Genomic DNA, 22,463 nt, shown 5'->3' with positions numbered 1-22,463 from the left:
GCTCTATTACCTTTACTGTATGTTTCCTTTTACTCATGACATTTTTTTTCCTTTTGTGATTTTCTCCTAGTTATGGCCTTTTCTTTTCCACTTAAAGAAGTTCCTTTAACATTTACTGCAACGTCATTTTAGTGGTCATGGTCCTTTAACTTTTCTTTGGGAAATTCTTTATTTCTCCTTCAATTCTGAATGATAACTTTGCTGGATAGAGTATTCTTGGTTGTGGTTTTTTCTTTTCAGCACTTTGCATATATCATGCCACTTTATTCTGACCTGCAAAGTTTCTGCTGTAAATCACTTGATAGCTTTATGGGGCTTCCTTTGTACATAACTGGTTGCCTCTCTCTTGCTGCTTTTAAAATTCTACCTTTAATCTTTTTCCCTTTTTTTATTTCAATTTTTTATTTAAATTCTAGTTTATTAACATATATGGTAAAATTGGTTTCAGGTGTAGAATTTAATTATTCATCACTTACATATAACAGTGTTCATCACAAGTGCCCTCTGTAATACCCATCACCCATTTAGCCCACCCTTCACCACCTCCCTCCATCAACCTTCAGTTCGTTTTCTATAGTTAAGAGTCTCTTATGGTTTGCTTCCCCCCCCCCGCCTTTTTCCCTATGTTCATCTGTTTTGTTTCTTAAATTACACATGAGTGAAATCATATGTTATTTGTTTTTCTCTCACTACTTTTGCTTAGCATAATACATTCTAGTTCTATCCAAGTCATTGCAAATGGCAAGATTTCATTTTTTGTGATGGCTGAGTAATATTCCATTATGTGTATACACACACACAAAAATTTCTTTATCCATTCATTAGTCAATGGGTACTTGGGCTCTTTCCATAATTTGGCTATTGTTGATAATTCTGCTATAAACATCAGGGTGCATGTGTCCCTTTGAATCACTATTTTTGTGTCCTTTGGGTGAATACCTAATAGGTCATAGGGTCATAGGGTAGTTCTATTTTTAACTTTTTGAGGAACCTCCGTACTGTTTTCCACAGTAGCTGCACCAGTTTGTATTACCACCAACAGTGTAAGAGGATTCTCCTATCTCTGGATCCTTGCCAACATCTGTTGTTTCCCGTGTTGTTAATTTTAGCCATTCTGACATGTGTGAGGTGGTATCTCACTGTGGTTTTGCTTTGCATTTCCCTGATAAGTGATGTTGAGCATCTTTTCATGTGTCTGTTAGCCATCTGTATGTCTTCTTTGGAAAATGTCTATTCATGTCTTCTGCCCATTTCTTAACTGGGTTATTTGTTTTTTGGGTGTTGAGTTTGATAATCTTTATAGATTTTGGATACTAATCCTTTATCAGATATATCATTTACAAATATCTTCTCCCATTCCACAGGTTGTCTTTTAGTTTTGTTGATTGTTTCCTTCACTGTGCAGAATCTTTTTATCTTGATGAAGCCCCAACAGTTCATTTTTGCTTTTGTTTTCCTTGCCTCTGGAGACATGTCTAGTAAGAAGTTGCTATAGTCAAAGCCAAAGATGTTGCTGCCTGTGTTCTCATCTAGGATTTTGATGGTTTCCTGTCTCACATATAGCTCTTTCTCTTTCTCTTTAATCTTGTACATTTTAATTATTATGTGTCATGATGCAGACCTCCTTAGATTAATCTTATTTGGAACTCTGTTTCCTAAGCCTGGATGTCTGTTTCCTTCCCCAGGTTATTAAAGTTTTCAGGTGTTATTTTTTTAAAATGTTTTATGCCCATTCTCTCTCTTCTCCTATAGATGCCTATAATGAGAATGTTTGTTTGCTTGATGTTGTCCAAGGAATTCCTTAACCTATTCTCATTTTTTACAATTATTTTTTTCTTTTTTGCTGTTCAGGTTGGGTGCTTTCCATTACCCTTTCAGATCACTTCTGCACCTTCTAATCTACTGTTGATTCCCTCTAGTGGATTTTCCATTTCAGTTATGGTATTCTTCAACTCTAATGATTTTTTTTATATATTTAATCTCATGTTAAATTTCTCACTGAGTTCATCTACTCTTCTCTCCAGTCCATTGAGCATCTTTATGACCATTACTTTTGAATCTATCAGGTAGGTTGCTTATCTTGTTTCATTTAGTTCTTTTTCTGAGGCTTTGTCTTTTTCTTTCATTTGGAACATATTCTTCTGTATCTTCATTTTACTTGACTTCCTTTGTTTCTGTGAGTTAGGTGGAACAGCTACTTCTAAATTTGAAGGAATGATCTTGTGTATTGTCATCCCTTGTGTAGACTGTATGTGCCTGGTGACTTCAGTTGACTGGCTGGGGCTGTGGCTGTTGTGTACTATGGGTCCTGGGGCACTTAGTGCTGGGAACTCTCTGGTGGTATGGCTGAAACTGAAATGGGTGTGGACCAGGGTGGTCCCAGGGCTCTCCACACAGAGAGTGCCCTGTCAGGACAACTGAAGTGGGTGTAAGCTGTGTTGGGGGCTGGAATCCTGGGACTCTACACAGAGTGCACCCTGGAAGGATGGCTAAAGCTAAATTGGGTACAAGCTGGGATGTCCTGGGGCTCTTCACACAGAGAATACCCAAGTAGGATAGTAAACTTGAAGTGGGTGCTGGGCGGGGCAGAGGGTGGGTGCGTTCTGGGGCTCTCCATGCATAGGGTGCTCTGGCAGGATGGCGAAAGCTGAAGTTGGTGCAAGTTGGGGTGTTCCAGAGTGATTCACACAGGGGAACCCTGGTGGTGAGGCTGGAACTGAGGCAGAGTGTAAGCTAGGGGTTTCCAGTGTGCTCCATGCAGAGGAAGCCCTGGTGGAGAAACTGGAGCTTAAGTGGGCATGGGCCAGGGGTTTCTGGAGTGCTCCATGCAAGGGGTACCTGGTAAATTGTCTGGAGTCAACATTATGTGGGCATAGAGTGTTCTGGAGTACTTTGCACATGTGTCACTTTGGCAAATGGGCTTGAGCTCTTGTGAGCACTGACCAGGAGTGTTCCAGTGTGCACTGCACTGGGGCTGTCTTGTTGGGATGGCTGGGGCTGGTGTGAGCTAGGGGCCCAGGGATATTGAGGTGGTAGGTTAGCTAATGTGCCTGGATTCTGGCTCTTGTTCATGCTATCAAGGTATAGAGGGGAAAGTAAATCATGGTGCTTGCCAGCCTGGAGAAAGTTTCTGCAGCTCCCTTGACATTTGGTGAAGTTCTAGGGGTTGACCTTTTATATGGTAGTTGCTCTTTTAAACTGTGGCTTTTTTTCTTTGGCCCAGGCCATCAAGGCCTGGCAAGGGCTAGGGGTCCAAGGCTTGGTGAAGTGGGAGGCCAGCTATGGCACCTGGACCCTACTCCCATCTTCATTTTCAAGATGGACAGGAGATCATAAACAGTGGTGCTTGCCAGTCCCGCCAGCCTTAAGAGACTTCCAGTCCCTCTCCCATTTGATGATTCCGTTATATTCTAGTCACCCTTTTAAACTGTGACTTTTTTCTACACCCCAGGACAGATGAGTCTGCTCATGGTCCCTTAGTCCTGTCCCTCCCCACTGTAGTTCACAGTGTTGGGGTTAGAGATTCCCTTTGTTATTGTGTCCCCTCTCTTGTGCTGTTCTCTTTGTGGTCTCTGTCTTTTGTTGTGCAGAAGCTGTTCAACTGGCTCTCAGTTCTTCAGGAGGAATTGCTCAATTAGTAGGTGTAGATTTGGTGTGTCTATGGAGGGGGTGAGTTCAGGGTCTTCCTATATCACCATCTTGGACCAAACTACCAAGTTCTATCTTTTAATGCTTAATCTAGCTTCTAGAAAGCCATCTGCAAAAATCTGTACATTTTTCTATCATAGAGTGAAACCATAATATTCTTCACTCCTACTTCATGTACTCCTACTATACTCAACACTTCAAGTCTATCACTTGTTTATGGTACCTCATATTGTCAGTTTTATATATGCTCTGCTTAAACTAGTAAATTTTAAGTTTCCTGGTGGTCAGTTATTTCTTTTTACCATGCCATTTAGTATAGTACTTTGAACATAAAGAGTAGCAATAAATGCAATTTTTATAACACATTTGTACAATACCACATATAAACATATTTCAATTACTGAAAGGCAATGAACATAATCAAAGTTGAAAATCTTAAGCCAAAAATTAATTATGGGAGTTGGAAATTGAAGTAAATCTTTAATTTATATATTATTCCTTTTTACTGAAATCAGTGCATAATACTGTGTATCAATTGAAAAATTGTAATTGGTTACACAGACACACACACACACACACACACACACACATATATATATATATATATATATATATATAACAACAGCAAATATACTGTCTTGATTTGATTAATGGCTTGGCAATTATTAGAGAAGCAATGGATGAAAAAGATATCAACTGAGGAGAATGGGTCTCTTTCCTTGCTGTGTTATTTTCTTCAGTTCGCTCTGTTCCCACATGTTACTCAAACCAGGAATCACTAACCAGCTGTTTCTTACCCCTAAGACCACTGCTCAGTGTGAGTCCCTGAGCCAAAGTTCTCCTTTGTAAGGCATCATGATCTACATATAATGTCAGTAATTCCTTTTTATATATAATAAAGATACTTTTAATTCTTTTTTTACAATGTGAATGATTATGACCAATATTTTATTATTGATTGCTTCTTTAGTTGACATAGGGTAAAAGAAAGAGAAAGCAAATTCAGAAAGCATGCCATGGAGCAGATAAGGTATGTTATATGCTGACACCTTGCCCTTTAAACAAATTAAATAAAATTATTTTGACATCCTATTTGGATTATGACTGTGCCATTCTGAAGCTATCCTGTAAATTTAAACTTAAATGCACATAAACGTCTATCTACATAATAGATATCTGTGTCTATAAACAGTTGTGGCAATACAAGAATAAATAAGGGTACTTATTAAAATAAAAAAGAAACAAACATATCTCAAAACATGTCAATTTTATCAAAATGAGACATAGAATTATAAGCAAAATCACAACCAGAAAGATGTTATATGCAGAAGTAGCTTTACTTCCATTTCCTACTCTTTTTGATCATTTTTCAAAATCCATGGAGTCTAAACAACATAAAACTTTCCCTACAGGAAACTATTTTTTATGCAAATATAGTATATCATTGAAATATACCATCTGTGTTCATTGTCTAATGGGCTTTCTGTTAAGTGATTTTGGTGTCAATGCAATGATTTTGATAGTTCATCAAAATGACAAATCTTTCTGCATGCAAAAGGGCTTTGCTTGTATTATAGGTAAAATCTATAATGGGCCTCATATGGATTTTCAGAATTATGTATTTCATTATGCAGATAAGTATGTATGTGTATGTGTTTTTAATTCTAAAGTAATCTTAAAACTTAAATAATTAAAATAACTTTATATGAGACCAGATTTATACATGGAGAGTGTAAAACAATATAGATATGATAAGTTTACAAATAACTTTATTGCTTATATAGCAGTCAATTATTAGGATTCAACGAATTGTTTACAAATTCAACAAATATGTTAGGATGCATAGAATTGTATTTATCCTATTATGAAAAACACAATTACCTTATTTTTTTCTTTATATTCTTTAGTCAGACTTTTGAAATTGTCATGGATGTGTAGAATTTAAATATGATTTAACAAAATCCTTTTTCTTTCTTTAGGGAAAAGTCAAAGAGAAGGAAGAAAATCTGAATCTTGTAAACCAATTCTTAAAGTAGAATACAAGACCTGTAGAAACAGGTATGCATTTTTTACTTTGGGTGATATGGGAAAATATATAAGAAACAGAGACAAGAATGGCAAATAACCTTTAATAATTATGTATTATTTAAAGTTTCATCTAATTATATATTAATTGGCTAACTCCTCTTCATTGATAACAACTTTCTTATTTAATAGGAGTACCTGATATTATTATGAATTTTATAATAGCATTTGCTAATTATTTTAACTTTCTATGAATAGATGAGTATTATATAAAATAATTTTAACAATGTCAGATTTTTGGGCCATGCACATTACAAGTAGCAATCATTTAGTATTATTAAGCAGAAGCATACCTATTGGTTTTACACATGAGAGAATTAAATACATAACTAAGTCTCTGTACTTTAGGATTTTACGTTCTGAACGTGGAAAGATTATAGTTAGTTGGAAAGATAAATAGTTACATATATTAGCATAATAAAATAGTACTAAATTTTATGATATAGAAAATTAAATTGAATAATATATAATAAAATTTTATCATGTATATATTAGCAGCCTTATCGTATAAATCAAGAATGTTCTTTTTACTTACAATAATTATTAGTGGCAATATTCTCATCCAGAAATACCATAATTACAAATCTTGCCTAAACCTTAATTTTACTTTAAATTGGATAATTCTACTTTATATCTTAAATGTTCACACTGGAATGTATTCTTAGTATTACAGATGCATTTAATGTTTGTTCACACCTGCTCTTTGAAAGAGTTAATAGTATAAAATTATGCCATTTTTAATGAGTTAGTTTATATATATAAACTATCATATATGGTATATTTTTTATGTATATATTTTTACACTTTATATATATGCATATATATGTATGTACACACACACACGATAGATCAATACTTCTTTAGTCCAGCTGAATGTTACTAAACATAAGTAGTAAAAAAGTATATATGGAAACATTTTACATATATACATATTTTGTTATGCACACATATTATTAGTTATTACTACTTAGTACACTCTATGCAACTTGTTTGGTATACTAAAATGAAAGAGAATGCTGCCTGCTTTTGAATGTTATGGTCTAGTAGAAGTAAGGCCATAAACTAGTGGTTTCCATGTAACATGTGAGGTGCTTTTATAGATATATGCTGAGAGCACAACAAAAGGACTCCTAACCCAGCCTAGAGAGAGAGGGGAAGAGAACGATGAAGAGAAATCAGTAAATTTCTTCTTGGGAAAGGGGATACCCGAGATGGGGCTTAAGGGATAATAGGATGGTGGCACACAAAGTGAGGAAAGGGTGAAGGTGAAGAGAAGATACTTTAGGAGTCAGGAATTCAAGTCAAAGCAGTGTAAAATAATTAAGATCCCTGGCATATGGGGTAAGACAGCTATGTGACTTTGAAATTTTTAATTAACTTTTAAACTTTAATTTCCTCATCCATTATATCTCATTGTGATGTTTGTGAAGAATAAATGAAAGTATGCATGAAGTTTATAATGTCATAAGTTTGATGAGTGGCACATAAGTGGATTTCTTGATAAAAAGAAGCTATCATTATTGTCATTATCAAAGCCATGATATTTCACATTGTTAAAATTATTCCACTGATCCTGATTTAAGGCTTTATTCTAGTAACTGGTAACCCAATTTTGTGTAGAAATAATCCTTCAGATTTCTAATGTGAAATAATTATATATTACTGATCATAATTACTGTCATCCCACTTACTGTGCACTTTAGTACATTGTGTATGTTTGTTGTGATTACTACTATATTAGAAAAGTCACCTTTAATAGCAGTGGTTCCACAGCTCAGAACACGAGGAGACTAAATAGCAGAGGAGCACCAAATTGAGTACTAAAAATTGTGACAGCAAAATGGGCCATAGCCTGGAAGTGACAATAATCAGCTATATTTCTGCTCCATCTAGTACACAGTAGAAACTGTGAAGTCAGAAATTGGGGTGGCTGTGGCAGGAGCAAGAACTTTAAGAAGAGCTCTACCAAACATGCTGAAGCAATAGGGTCTCTTAAAGGACTGCATAGGTAGCAGATGCGAGGGGTATGTTTTCTGCTTAATTTATCTTAGACCAACCATTCACAAACTGGCTTTACATTTCTAGGGATAAACAATCATTCTGCTTAGGAATCATAGGTCCCCAGTCACCAAATTGCTTATTGGTGCCCCAACACCAATGCCCTCTAGACTTAATAAATCTGTTCTATTCAGAAAAGGAATAATGATCTCTCTACCTGCTACCACTAACATTATCAAGTTCTCTGTAATTAATAAAAATTACTTTTTGCTAGTCTTTTAATCCCTTTCTATCATGGCCACCTATTGATAGTGTAAAGTTCTCTAAGCCTCAGTATATCCATCTGTTAAGTGAGAATAATAGTTTTCTCATTGGGATATCATAAGAATTCAATACAATAATAGTTTTCTCATTGGGATATCATAAGGATTCAATACAATAATCTTCACACAATACCCAGAACATCATAAATACTCAACAAATGTTATTTTAGTATGTACTATATTATGTTGCACAGTTTATTGCTCAATCTTGTTGCCTTCATTGAGAAAAAATTTTAATGCTTTTTCTATATTTATTTTACAAATTATGCAGTAAAAACTTTTTTTTCTTTTGGTGTACAATACTGTGGATTTTAACACATTTATAGATTACTGAAATTACCACCATAATAAGAGTACAGAACATTTCCATACCCACCAAATTCTTTCCTGCTTTTCCTTATAGTTACACTTTTCTCTACTTCTAACCCCTGATGACCATTGATCTGTTCTCCATCAGTATAGTTTTGCCTTTTTAAGATGTCATAAATGCAGTTACATATTATGTAACCATTCGATCCTAGCCTCTTTCACTCAACATAATGCCTTTGGGATTTATCAAAGTTGTCAATAATTTTTAATTTGGGGGTTCCTGGGGGGCTCAGTCGGTTAAGTGTCTGCCTTCAGCTCAGGTCATCATCACTAACTGGGGTCCTGGGATCGAGCCCCACATCAGGCTCCCTGCTCACCAGGGAGCCTGCTTCTCCTTCTCCTGCTCCCCCTGCTTGTGCTCTCTCTCTCTCTGTCAAATAAATAAAATCTTTAAAAAAAATTTTTCAGAACATTTTTAAGTTACATTCCACAGTTTTAGAAACATTAGACTAGAAGTGAAAAACATTTACATTGGAGTCTGAATTTGAATCTTTGTCCTTCCACTCCATAGCTGCTTGACTCTAAATAAATTCACCTGCATTAATCTCAGAGTCATCTGCTACAGGCAGTACAGATCACTGTTTAGGAAAATAGGCTTTGAAATCTGACAGGTCTGTTTTCTTTTGGGTTTTTCTCCTTAGTTGTTATTTAACCTCATTAATAAAATGAGGATTATACTATGAGAATTTAATGTGATAATTAAGTATCTAATGCAATTATTCATGAGTGGTTTCCTGAGCATTTTCCTGAGGAGTTAAGTTTTTGTTCATTCAGTAGTTTACAGAGAAGTGCATATATATCAGCAATTAACTTCAGACCCAGGGTTTTCTGATGCAGAGTCATAATAAAAGCAAGAAAAGGTTTTGCTTTCTTCCAATATTTTACCACTCTGGCCTTTCTATTGTCACATTTAATTTTATATTGAAATTTGCCTCTTTTATCCCTTAGGAATTTTGGACCTTACATGCCAAATGGTTAATATGATAAACTAACATAGCTTAATATTCTAATGGTAGTGATCAGAGTTTGGGGAATCAACTAATATATGTGGAGATGTTCTTTTGAGTCAACGAGCAACTCTATTTCCCTCCAACTTCTCTACCTTTTCCCCAACACAACTCATCACCTTTAGACAGATTCATTAGTAATTTTAATGGTGAGAATTCACAACCAGAGAAAGGGAAATGGTAGAATAGTAAGTCATTTGGGTGAGATATTTTGGACTAAGAGAGATATTTGCTGTCAAACTGTATTGTGTGTACTCCCTACCAAACTTATTCTTCATTAGCTCAGTCCTATGGTACTGTATCATCTTAAAGGACTTCTCAATCTCATTAATTTTTTTTCTATGTAGTGAGCCATTCATTATATTTTCTGGTGGACTGTCCTATGACAAAGCTTGCAGAAGACCAAGTTTGACCATCATGCATGGAAAAGCAATTACAGTGCTTGAAATGGATCATCCTATTGTTGAATTTCTTACTTTATGTGAAACACCGTATCCAAATGGTAAGTAACAAAAATGAAACTATTAATGTTGAAAATCATTTGTGAAGTAAGTTCCTAATAAAATTAAGCTTAAATATTTTTAGTTTTGGCAGCTGACATCCACTATGGTACATCACTGTGAGCTACAGGTGCTGGAGCAGGTTCCGCAACTGTACCTACTTGACAAACTGGAAGTAAGACAGATGTAGTACAGCAGTGCTGGAGTTTCAGGTTCTTATATCAGGTAAGTGCTTTAAACTTTGATAAGGATGGTGGAAGCTGAGCTGGGAGGGTCCGATAGGGGTCCAGGGTGAAATCACTTGGGGAAACTGAGGTCTCCTAATAGCCTCTCCTAGACCAGCTCCACCCATCCCATTCCAACACTAATCAAAGTTAAAGCACTTACCTGATATCAGTGATCTATAACTCTGGTGGTAGTGCATCTGTTTCACATCTGGCTTTGCTTCAGATGCTACTGCAGCACCTCTGATTCCTCTAGGATTGCTGATGTGTGGTTAGTGATTTATTTCAATTTTGAGAATAATTAGAAGGGTTTTCAGGAGGAGAGATGCATCCTGAATATAAAGACTTTTTGTAAACATAAAAACTGAACTTATGTGCAAACTGTATAATGAAATCTAATAATAATGAAATATTTTAGTGAAATCTAAAAATTGAGAAGTGTGAAACATAAGCGAAATATGAGTTTATGATTAAAACATAGTATGTATGTGTATATGTACATATATATATGTATATATATATATATACATAAAACTACAATTTCAAGAGGGAACATATATAAGAGAAAGAACACTAGACTTGGAGGCACAGTATTTGGTTTTATGATTTAGCTCTGCCAGTCACTACCTAGGTGACCTTGGGTAAGTCATTTTACTTTTATGAGTTAGATTTATCATCTTTAGAAAGAGAATAATAATATTAACCCCACATGATTATTGGAAGGCCAAAATGAGCATACTTTGTAACTATGAAGATCTATAAATTGTTTTATTACAACTGTATTAATTTGCTTTAAATTCTTTAGTTTCATACTTAAAGATGGGATAAATTGATATGAAATAACAGTCAGTGTGGCACTTTATTTCCAGAGTTGCTGGGACAGACAAGTTACCTGTGTTGTTAACTGATCAACAAGTATTTATTGGATGCCTCTATGGCCTCAGTACTACAAGGACTTATTGAGAATACAAATGAAGCATGAAACTGGTCTCTGATGTCAAATCACATAAAATCTAGTTGGGTGAGGGAGATAATTATGACTTAAATTTAAAAAATATAATACGTAAGTGCAGAGTTATATGGGTCAGAGTTTAAATAATGTACTAATTAATAGGCTAGTAAGACAGTCAATAGCTGAAATATTCTTGCAAAGCTTCATGGAAAAAAGTAGGCTTTAGATAGACTTTGAAGAATGACTTGCCACTTGAAAAGGATATTGAGTAAAGATTTTAGAACTTGTAAAGTTTCCTAGAGTGAGATCAACTTAGAGAAAAAATTGAAAGACTTTTAGAGGTATTTGGAAATAGGGAGCTATAGAAGAATTTTGAGAAAATATTAAGATGAAAGAAAGCAATGTTTTTAGTAAAAAGGAGTTTATGGGTTTGAACACTCTGAAATCTTAAATTCTAGATTCCAGCTGGGAGGCTTTTGTGACAATGTTCATTAAAATGGTCAAGATCTGAAACACAGGGCTGCCTGTAGGAATGGAAGGAGGAAACCCACTGAATTTGGTCACCAATTAGGTTTAGAGAGTGACATGATAGATGAGTCAAAGAGAACATATTTTAAGAATAGTGGTTTCAGGTGTGCCTGGGTGGCTCAGTCAGTTAAACGTCTGCCTTCAGCTCAGGTCATGATCCAGCCGTCCTGGGATTGAGTCTTGCATTGGGCTCCTCTCTCCCTCTGCCCCTGCCCCCCCTCCCCTGCTCATGCTCTCTCTCTCTCTCTCTCAAATGAATAAATAAAATTTAAAAAAAAAGAATAGTGGTTTCATATGCAATAATAACACTTTTTGGAAAGAGAAAAAGATAAGTCTGATTATAAGTCAGTAGAGTTGCTTAGATAGCAGAAAAAGAGAAAGAAAATGTCTTTAATATTTATTTATCAATTATCAGAATATAGATGTTCTTTGGAGTTATGAGAATGAATGATAAAGGAACAAAGAACAAACAGAAAGCTAAAAGCTGAATTTAGGAAAATGCCTCCTATAAAAGAGCTTAGAGAAAAATGTATGTGCCAGTAATAGGGACTTGTAGTGTTTGATCTCTGCAACCACACATTTATTTGTGTGTGTGTGTGTGTGTGTGTGTGTAAGTTTCTACACATCAGTAGAGATGTTAGGATAATTTCTAATAATATTGAGTAAATTATAAATATAACTATGTCTAATCACTTCCAAGCTACATATATGTCTTTGTTTTTCAAAGTATTGATAATGAGGATAGAATTTTTGTGGGGAGCTAAAAGAAATACTTTAACTTTACTCAGTAAAATATAAATGTATTTTATTAACTATTTCTGGCTAAAACAATAATACATAAAAGTTACAGAAAAGACCCTACCATACACATTAGTATATAATGAAAACTTACTGCCCTTCCAGAAGTGACTATTTCTAAGTTTATGTATTCTCCCAAAAAGTTTATGTTTATGCGTATGTGTACTTATATATACATTATCTCTTTTTTGTACAAATGAGAACATATTCCATGTGCTATTCCATATTACACTTTTTTTCACTTAACAGTGTATTTTGAGTATGATTCCATACTAGCAGATATGGAACTTCATTCTTCTTTACAGCCACATAGTGATAAATCTTATGCATATGTTACACAAAATAACTTTATTAACAGTTTTTAATATTGATAAATCATTTGTGACATCTGACAATTCAATTCAACTTGTTTTTCAAAGAACACAAATGCCTCTTATCTCGGGGGGTATTGCCCAGAGTAACTAAGCAACTATACTCAGAATTCATCAATTTCACCTTTACATTTAACTGTATCTGGTCTTCTACAGGCATCATGAATAATGAATTTCTCTTCAGAGAAATAGTAATTATGATAGAGCTTTTTACCTGTTTGGGAGCTAAGGTTAAAAGACTGAGCCTGCTCAAAAGTAAACCTTAGAGGAAGTGATACTATTGGCATCTACTGAGCATGTACTATGTGCCAGGCTTTGCATTAAACATCTTCATATACATCTAATCTTCATAATAGTCTAAAGTAGTTATTATTTTGCCATATCAATGGGTAAAGAAATTGAATTAATTTAATTGAGCTAATAAGTTAATGAATTTGCCTAAGATCAAACTGTTAATAAATAATAGATACAAAATTGAACCTAATACTGACTCCTAAGGAAATCTTTTTATTCAGAGATTACTGCAGTATACCAAGTACTTCTACAAAGGTGAAACTTTTGCTACCAGTTTTTATTATTTGAAAAGGAACAATAATAATCTAAAACAGATGTACCTACCTAAAGTGATAAAACAGATATAACTACCTAAAATGATTATGAATTTTGCTCATTCATGTCAATGCCTCAGCTATTTTATTTTTGTAGCAGTTGCTTCCCAATCAATGATTGCCCTAGAGAGAAGACAAAGAAAAAAGTAATAGTATAGAACTCCAGTGTTCCTTCAACTGAAAAACAAACCAAACCAAAAATAAATAAATAAAATAAAGAACCCCTAAATTCAGAAGTACTGAAATAATGTTGAAAACTTAAAACAGCTCTAAGAGATAAGGGAGAAGTGGAGGAAGCCTCAATTTGAGAACAGATTGAGTAGCAAACGGGATAAAGACTGCATACTGTCACATACACATGCACCCAAACAAGACACGCACTCCTCAGTTTTGGGGTTTCTGTTCCTAGTTTTTCTCTTGTAGCATGTGACTTATAAATATGAATAGGTTCTACAGTTTCTCAAGACTATAAAGGACTGTGAAGGCCATCTTTTCCAGTTTCCCACCTAAGATTTGAATACTCTGAATAAAATCCCTCCAAGTGAGTGTTGAGTTTAGGATTAAATACTTAAAGTAGCTAGTAAAAAACTGCTGGAATAATGAAAACACATGAGAATTTAGAATCAGAAGGCCTGGGTTAAAGTTCCAGCTTTTTCAGTTAACTAGCTTTGTAAATTTGTGCCAATCTCATAACCTCTTTCGACTTCAGTTTTCTCGATGAAATGAAAAATAGTAATACCTATTCTAGCTACTGAGAATCAAATATCATGTATGTAAGATGTTTTCATAAATACTTTTTTCCTTAAATTGAGAACACTTTAACTGTGCCTTTCCTTTATTAGTCCCTATTATAGGTGGAAAGCAATGTCTTCCCTGACCACAATAAGTTCATCAGTGCTCTCACACCATCCACAAATCATTTCTTATACCATTACTTTTGATATTTCTTTTCATAGCTCACGTTATTCTCTGAACTTATTTATTTACTTCTTCATGGTTTGTATACACCCCTAGAATGTAAACTCCATGAGAATAAGGACCTTGTCAATTTTATTCTCCAAATACCCTTTGTTCTGAGAATAGTCGCTGTAACATATTAAAAGGAGGAGGAGGGGGTTAAAGTTTAGGAATTTGAAAATCCTAGACTATCTTCAGATTCCCTGCCTTTTTGAGGTATATACTCTTAGGGACATATCTTTAAGTACATGTTAAATCACATTGAATTAAAATTAAATTTTTTAGTATAAGGAGTGTTGCTCTCAGAAGGAGGTAAAAATGTATCACAGCTAAGGAAGGCAGAGCTGTTTCCTTAGAACATCTTGTACGCATGAAATCAGATCTAAAATGGAAGGTTATGGAAGAATAAGATAAATGTTTGTGAGACAGAGATGACAGACTCTCTTCAAATAATTTATCACCACCTCATGATTATTGAGAAATAATTTAACTCTATGCCTGTTCAACTTTTCGTTTTCATATTCCCTATAATGACCTTAAACATTAAGTCTGAGAAACACAACAATATTTTTTAAAAGTGCTCTTTGTTACTTCTTACTTTGGCTCATATTTTGGTCTTCTGAAATCATTTAAATAACATTTATAAGGAGATAAAGGAAATGAAAGTTTGTGATTTTATACAATATGAAATATGAAAACTTCCACTTTTTATTTTTTACTTATAGAATTTCAAGAACCTTATGCTGTTGTAGTACTTTTGGAGAAAGATCTCATTGTAGTTGATCTGACACAAAGCAAGTAAGTTATTTATAGATTAACACTATCTTTATACTCTATTCATTACAATTAAAATATGGGAAGATGTTATAGATAACTGACAGTATATATTAGATGGTAAATATGCTTTATGTGGAATATTGTTATGCTAGAATTGTAGAAATGTAGTTGGCTCAATAATGAAAACTAAGCCAGGAGAGTTTAGGAAACACACAAAACTGTAACACATTTTAAAGGCAACACCTGATGTTTGGAAAGATGCATTTGGAGGCTCAGGACACATAAAATGGATCATGTGTCTGCTGTTAACCTAAGCAAACACAATTGTTATGAAAATTTGTACAGTGTACTATATGGCCATCTGCTAGATATTGACTAAAGGAAAATGGCACATGATAAAAGTATTATTGGACTATTGCAGCAACAGTACAGAAGAGCAGGATCTGGAGGGTAGAGAAGATGGAGGCCTTCTTTCACTTTCTTTTCTTTCTTGTTATGTTGTAGGCAATGGTAACAAATATAAAATATTGCTGTTAGAGTGGCTCTCTCAACTCCATTACATGGACAATAAAAGCAATGAAATTGATGAACACTGTCTTCTTGCTACACATTTTCACTGTAAATGATGATAGGCATGAAAGTGATTTTCCCTCACTTTATTCTTTTTTTAATTGAAGTATATTTAGCAGACAATGTTATATTAGTTTCAGGTGTACAACATATTGGTTCAACAGTTCTATACATTACTCAGTGCTCACCACGATATGTATAATCAGCATCTGTTGCATTACAGTATTATTATAGTATTGTCCTATGCTGTACTTTTCATCTCCATGACTTATGTATTTCATAACTGAAAGTTTGTAGCTCTTAATCCCCTTTATTTGACCCCACCAGCCCATTGTTTCCTCTTTGGCAATCACCAGCTTGTTCTCTATATTTATGAATCTAGTATTTTTGTTTCTTTGCTTGTTTTGTTTGTTAAGATTCCACATATAAGTGAAATTATATGGTATTTTTGTCTGTCTGACTTATTTTTAGGATAACACCCACCAGTCCCATCCATGTTGTCACAAATGGCAATATATCATTAGTTTTTCTGGCTGAATAATATTCAGTAGATAGATCAATAGATAGATACAGGTTGCTTCTATATCTTGGCTATTGGAAATACTGCAATAACCATAGGGTGCATATATCTTTTTTAATTAGTGTTTTGTTTTCTTTAATAAATACCCAGTAGTAGGACTACTGGATCATATGGTATTTCTATTTCTAATTCTTTGAAAAAACTTTTCCATGGTCGCTGCACCAGTTTACATTCCCACCGGCAGTGCACTAGGGTCTCTTTTCCTCCACATCCTTGCTAACACTTATTTCTTTTCTTTTTTATTCTAGTCATTCTGACAAGTTTAAGGTGACATCTCATTGTAGTTTTGATTTGCATTTCCCTAATGATTTGTGATGTTGGGCATCTAATCATGTGTCTATTGGCTATTTGTAGGTCTTCTTTGGAAAAAGTTCTATTCAAGTCCTCTGCCCATTTTTAGTCAGATTATTTGTTGGTTTGTCTGTTTTTCTTTTTTTTGGTGTTAATTTGTATAAGTTATTTATATATTTTGGATATTAACCTTTTATCAGATGTATCATTTGCAAATATCTTCTCCTATTCAGTAAGTTGCCTTGTTGTTTTGTTGATTGTTTTCTTTCACTGTCACAAAAGCTTTTTATTTTGGTGTAGTCCCAATAGTTTATTTTTGCTTTTGTTTCCCTCACTGGAGGAGATATATCTAGAAAACTGTTTCTTTTTTTTTTTTTTTTTTTTTTTAAGATTTTATTTATTTATTTGACAGAGATAGAGACAGCCAGCGAGAGAGGGAACACAAGCAGGGGGAGCGGGAGAGGAAGAAGCAGGCTCATAGCTGAAGAGCCCGATGTGGGGCTCGAACCCGTAATGCCGGGATCACGCCCTGAGCCGAAGGCAGGCGCTCAACCGCTGTGCCACCCAGGCGCCCCTAGAAAACTGTTTCTACAGCAGATGTCAAAGAAATTACTGCCTATGTTTTCTTCCAGAGGTCTTATGGTTCCAGGTTTTGCATTTGGGTCTTTAATTAGAATTCATTTGTCTATTCGTGTAAGAAAGTGGTCTAATTTCACTTGTTTACATGTAGCTGTCCAGTTTTCATAGCACCATTTTTTAAGAGACTGTCTTTTTCCCATTGCATATTCTTGCCTCCTTTGTTGTAGAATAATTGACCCCATAAGCATGGGTTTGTTTCTGGGCATTCTATTCTGTTCTGTTGTACTATGTTATATGTCTGGGGTTTTTTTGGTGTTTTGTTTTGTTTTTGCCAGTACCATATTGTTTTGATTATTACAGCTTTATCTTGAAATCTGGAATTGATGAGATACCTCCAGCTTTGTTCTTCTTTCTCAAGATTGCTTGGGGGGGAGGGCACCTGGGTGGTGCAGTCAGTTAAGTGTTCGACTCTTGGTTTCAGCTCAGGTTGTGATCTCAGGGTTGGGGGATTGAGCCCCGCATGGGGCTCCATGGTCAGCGGGGAGTCAGCTTGAGATTCTCCTTCTCCCTCTCCCTCTGCCCCTCCCCACCAGTCTCTCTCCCTCCAATATAAATTAAAAAATCTTTAAAAAGGATTGCTTTGGCTAGTTGGGGTCTTTTGTGGTTCCATACAAATTTTAGGATTCTTTCTAGTTTTGTGAAAAATGCTGTTGGTATTTTGATAGAGATTGAGTTAAATGTGAAGGTTGCTTTGGGTAGTATGAACATTTTAATGATATTCTTTCAATCTATGAGCATGGAATATCTTTCCATTTCTGTCATCTTTCTTTCATCATGTTTTATAGTTTTCAGAGTACAAGTCTTTCATCACCTTGGTTCAGTTTATTCCTAGGTATTTTATTCTTTTTGGTGCAATTGTAAGTGGGATTGTTTTTAAATTTCTCTTTCTGCTTCTTCATTATTAGTGTATAGAAATGCAACAGATTTTTATATATTAATTATTTATCCCTCAACTTTACTGAATTCATTCATCCATTCTAGCAGTTTTTTTGATGGATTCTTCAGGTTTTTCTATATATAGTCTCATGGCATCTGCAAATAATGACAGTTTTACTTCTCCCTTACCAGTTTGGATGTGTTTTCTTTTTCTTGTCTGAATGCTGCAGCTAGAATTTCCAGTACTATGTTGAATAAAACTGGCAAGAGTGGACACCCTTCTCTTCTTCCTGATCTTAGGGTAAAAGTGCTCAGATTTTCACCACTAAGTATGTTGTTAGCTGTGGGTTTTTTATATATGACCTTTATTATGTTGAGGTATGTTCCCTCTGAACTCACTTTGTTGAGAGTTTTTATGAGGAATGGATGTTGCATTTTGTCAAATGTTTTTCTGCATGTATTGAGATGTTCATATGGTTTTTATCCTTTTTCTTGTCAACATGATTTATCTTATTGATTGATTTGCGAATACCAACCATCCTTGCATCCCTGGCATAAATTTCACTTGATCATGGTGAGTCATGCTTTTAATGTATTGTGAATGTAGTTTGCCAATATTTTGTTTGAGGATTCTTGCATCTGTGTTCATCAGAGATATTTGCCCATAAATTTTCTTTGTGGTATCTTTGTCTACTTTTGGTATCACAGTAATGCTGGCCTCATAGAATGAATCTGGAATTTTCATTCCTCTTCTATTTTTTAGAATCATTTAAGAAAAGTTTTAACTCCTCTTTAAATGTTTGGTAGAATTTGCCTTTGAAACTGTCTGGTGTGGAGTTTTGTTTGTTGGGAGTTTTTGATTACTGAATCAAGTCCATTACTAGTAACAGTTCTGTTCAAATTTTCTGTCTTCCTAAATCAGTTGTAGAGGATTATGTTTCTAGAAATTTATCCATTTTTTTTCTAGGTTGTCCAATTTGTTGGCATATAATTTTTCATAATATTCTCTTATAATCCTTTGTGTTTCTGTGGAGTTGGTTGTTATTTTTTCTTCCTTTCTGATTTTCTCTGAGTCTTCCCTCTTTTTCCTTGATCAGGCTGGCTAAAAGTTTATCAGTATTGTTACCCCTGGTTTTGTTTTGTTTTGTTTTGTTTTTACTTTCATTTGCATGGTTTGTTTTTCAGCCCTTCACTGTCAGTCTGTATGTGTCTTTAGGTCTGAAGTAAGCCTCTTATAGGCAGCATATAGATGGGCCTTGTTTTTTAACCATTTAGTCATACAAGTCTTTTGATGGGAGCATTTAGTCCCTTTAAAGTGAATTATTTCCTAGTTGTTTTCGTAGTTTTTCTCTGTCCTTTTCTTCTTCTCTTGCTCCCTTCTTTTGTGATTTGATGGCTTTTTTTAATGTTACACTTGGATAACTTTCTATTTATTTTGTACCTACTGTAGGTTTTTGATTTGTAGTTACCGTTAGGTTCATATATAATTTCTTATGGGTATGGCAGTCCATATTAACTTGATGGTCAATTAAGTTTGCATTCTAAAAGCATTAAATTTCTAATCTGTCTCCATGTTTTATGTATATGATGTCATAATTTACATATTTTTATTTTGTATATACCTTGACTGGTTTAGTAGATATAATTTTCTATTTTTGTGTTTTAACCTCTATACTGGCTTTATAAGTGATTAATCTACCTTCATTACATGTTTGCTTCTACCCAAGAACTTTCTTCCTTCCATAATTTTCTTCTAGTTATGGCTTTTTCTTTCCACTCAAAGAATTCCCTTTAACATTTATTATAAAGCTGGTTTAGTGGTGATGACCTCTTTTAACTTTTGTTTGGAAAACTTTTTCTCTTATTCTGAATGGTAACTTTGCTGGGTTATTTTTGGTTGCACATTTTTTCCTTTCAGCACTTTGAATATATCATGCCACTCTCTTCTGGCCTAGGAAGTTTCTGCTGAAAAAATCAGCTGATAGCATTATGGAATTTCCCTTTATGTAACTTTCCCCCCCCTCTTGTTGCTTTCAAAATTCCATTACTTTTTGCCATTTTAATTATTATATGTCTTGATGTGGACCTTCTTGGGTTAACCTTGTTAGGGGCTCTCTGTGATTCCTTTATCCGGATGTCTGTTTCCCTCCCCAGATTAGGAAAGTTTTCAGCTATTATGTCTTCAAATAAGTTTTATGCCTCTTTTTCTCTCTCCTCTTTTTGGGATAGCTATAATGTGAATGTTAATACTCTTGAGGATGTTGCTGAGTTCCCTTAACCTATTCTCATTTTTTATTATTCTTGGTTGGTTGCTTGCTTTCCAGTATCCTGTCTTCCAGATTACTGATCCAGTCTTCTGCCCTAATCTTCTGTTTATTCCCTCCAGTGTGTTTTTATTTCAAATATTTTCCATTTCTGCCTGGTTGTTTTATATTTTCTATCTCTTTGTTGAAGTTCTCACATCTCTTGAAGTCCATTGAATATCTTTATAACCATTACTTTGCATTTTCATCAGCATACTGTTTATCTCAGCTTTGCTTAGATCTTTTGCTGTGATTTTTTTTCTTTCATTTTGGGACCTATCCGTCTCATTTTGTCTAACTCTATGTTTGTTTTACTGTATTATGGAGGTCAGCTATGTCACCAGGCCTTGAAAATAGTGGCCTTATGTAGAAGAAGAAGTGGTGCCCTTTAGTGATATTTCCCCTTGTCACCAGAGCTAGATGTTCCCGGGGTGTAATCTCCAGGGGTTCTGTGCACTCTAGTTTGTGACTGAGCAGTATCTGTCCTCAGCCCAGTCAGCTGCAATGATCCACTTTGCCTTCTTTGGGTACACTGGATAGGGTTTGGTCCCTGTGCTGTTGAGGGGCCTAAGGTCTCTGTGGGTTTGTAGGTGGGTGGGGTCAACAGTCAGCCTAGCTGTCTGCAATTAGCCTCTGCAGAGGCACACCCCATGGCAGGGCTTTTTTCCTGTTTGGCACACAGAGGCTTTTATTGATGGGTGGGGCCAGGAACTAGACTAGGTATTTGCAATCTCTAGCTTAACTGTGGGTACACTGACCAGCAGGGCTCTCTCTCTGCATAGTCGCTAAAAGGCTTGATTGCTCGAATTGTAGGTATGCTGCTGTGTGGGGTTATCTCTGCCTCTCCCAAGAGCAGGAGTCATTTTGGTGTGGCACTCGTCCCTACCAGAGATGACTGCAGGTTGTAGAGGGGCAGGAGCTGCTTTGCAGGGATGCCTGCAGAGGCAGGTGGGTTGGATGGCATAGGGCACATAGTGCTAGCAAGATAGGTGGGGAGTGTTGCAACTGTCCAGCTATCTAGGCTGGGGGTTGGAAGGAAAAATGGCACCCACCAACACTTGTTCTTGGAGAAGTCTCCTGAAGACCACTGTCCCTCTGTTGCACGTTTTGAGATTAATTTTCAAACTACTGCTTCTGTGCTGTCTCAATTGGTGTTTTTGTTTTGTTTTGTTTTGTTATGATGGATCTTTAAGCACAGAGACTCAGTTTCCTATCTTCCTCTGGCTTTCTTAGAGTTAAACCCCTTTGGTTTTTAAAGCCCTGTGTAAATGGAGACTTGTCTTCCCAGTGCAGGTCTCCAGTGCCTGGGATGCCTGGTGTGGGGTCTAATCCTCTTGCTTCCCCATGCTTGGTATTCCTCTCATTTGTGTTTAGTCTTACCAGGGGTTTGGGTCCCAACCACATCTCTGCCCCTCTTACCTTTTTCAGTATGGCCTCTTCTCTACAATTGACTATGGAAAGTCTGTTCTGCCAGTCTTTTTTTTTTTTTTTTTTGATGTTGTAATATCTGAAGATTCTTTTTTTTTTTTTTAAATGATTTTTTATTATATTATGTTAGTCACCATACAGTACATCCCCGGTTTCCGATGTAAGGCTCGATGATTTATTAGTTGTGTATAACACCCAGTGCACCATGCAATATGTGCCCTCCTTACTACCCATCACCGGTCTATCCCATTCCCCCACCCCCCTCCCCTCTGAGGTCCTCAGTTTGTTTCTCATAGTCCATAGTCTCTCATGTTTCATTCCCCCTTCTGATTACCCCTCCTTTCTTTATCCCTTTCTTCCCCTACCTATCATCCTAGTTCTTATGTTCCATAGATGAGAGAAATCATATGATAGTTGTCTTTCTCTGCTTGACTTATTTCACTTAGCATTATCTCCTCCAGTGCTGTCCATGTTGTAGCAAATGTTGAGAACTCGTTCTGATAGCTGAGTAATATTCCATTGTATATATGGACCACAACTTCTTAATCCAGTCATCTGTTGAAGGGCATCTCGGCTCCTTCCACGATTTAGCTATTGTGGACATTGCTGCTATGAACATTGGGGTGCATAT

At 35.4% G+C, this 22,463-nt stretch overlaps 1 protein-coding gene across 1 annotated transcript in view; it reads left to right on the top strand.

Annotated features, from left to right (window-relative positions):
• STXBP5L (syntaxin binding protein 5L) overlaps positions 1-22,463 on the top strand; it is a 429,230-nt gene that overhangs the window by 250,751 nt on the left and 156,016 nt on the right. Inside the window, exons 10-12 of the mRNA XM_087861601.1 lie at positions 5,628-5,706; positions 9,778-9,932; positions 15,094-15,166. Of these exons, the coding sequence (XP_087717727.1) occupies positions 5,628-5,706; positions 9,778-9,932; positions 15,094-15,166 (307 nt within the window). The remainder of the gene's footprint in view (positions 1-5,627; positions 5,707-9,777; positions 9,933-15,093; positions 15,167-22,463) is intronic.

Source organism: Ursus americanus, chromosome 4 (assembly GCF_024610735.1).
Source record: "Ursus americanus isolate L20-20 chromosome 4, mUrsAme1.1.p, whole genome shotgun sequence".
In the NCBI taxonomy this organism is placed as follows: domain Eukaryota; kingdom Metazoa; phylum Chordata; class Mammalia; order Carnivora; family Ursidae; genus Ursus; species Ursus americanus.
Note: the sequence above shows the minus strand (reverse complement) of the source record. Positions and strands in the feature narration are given on the sequence as shown.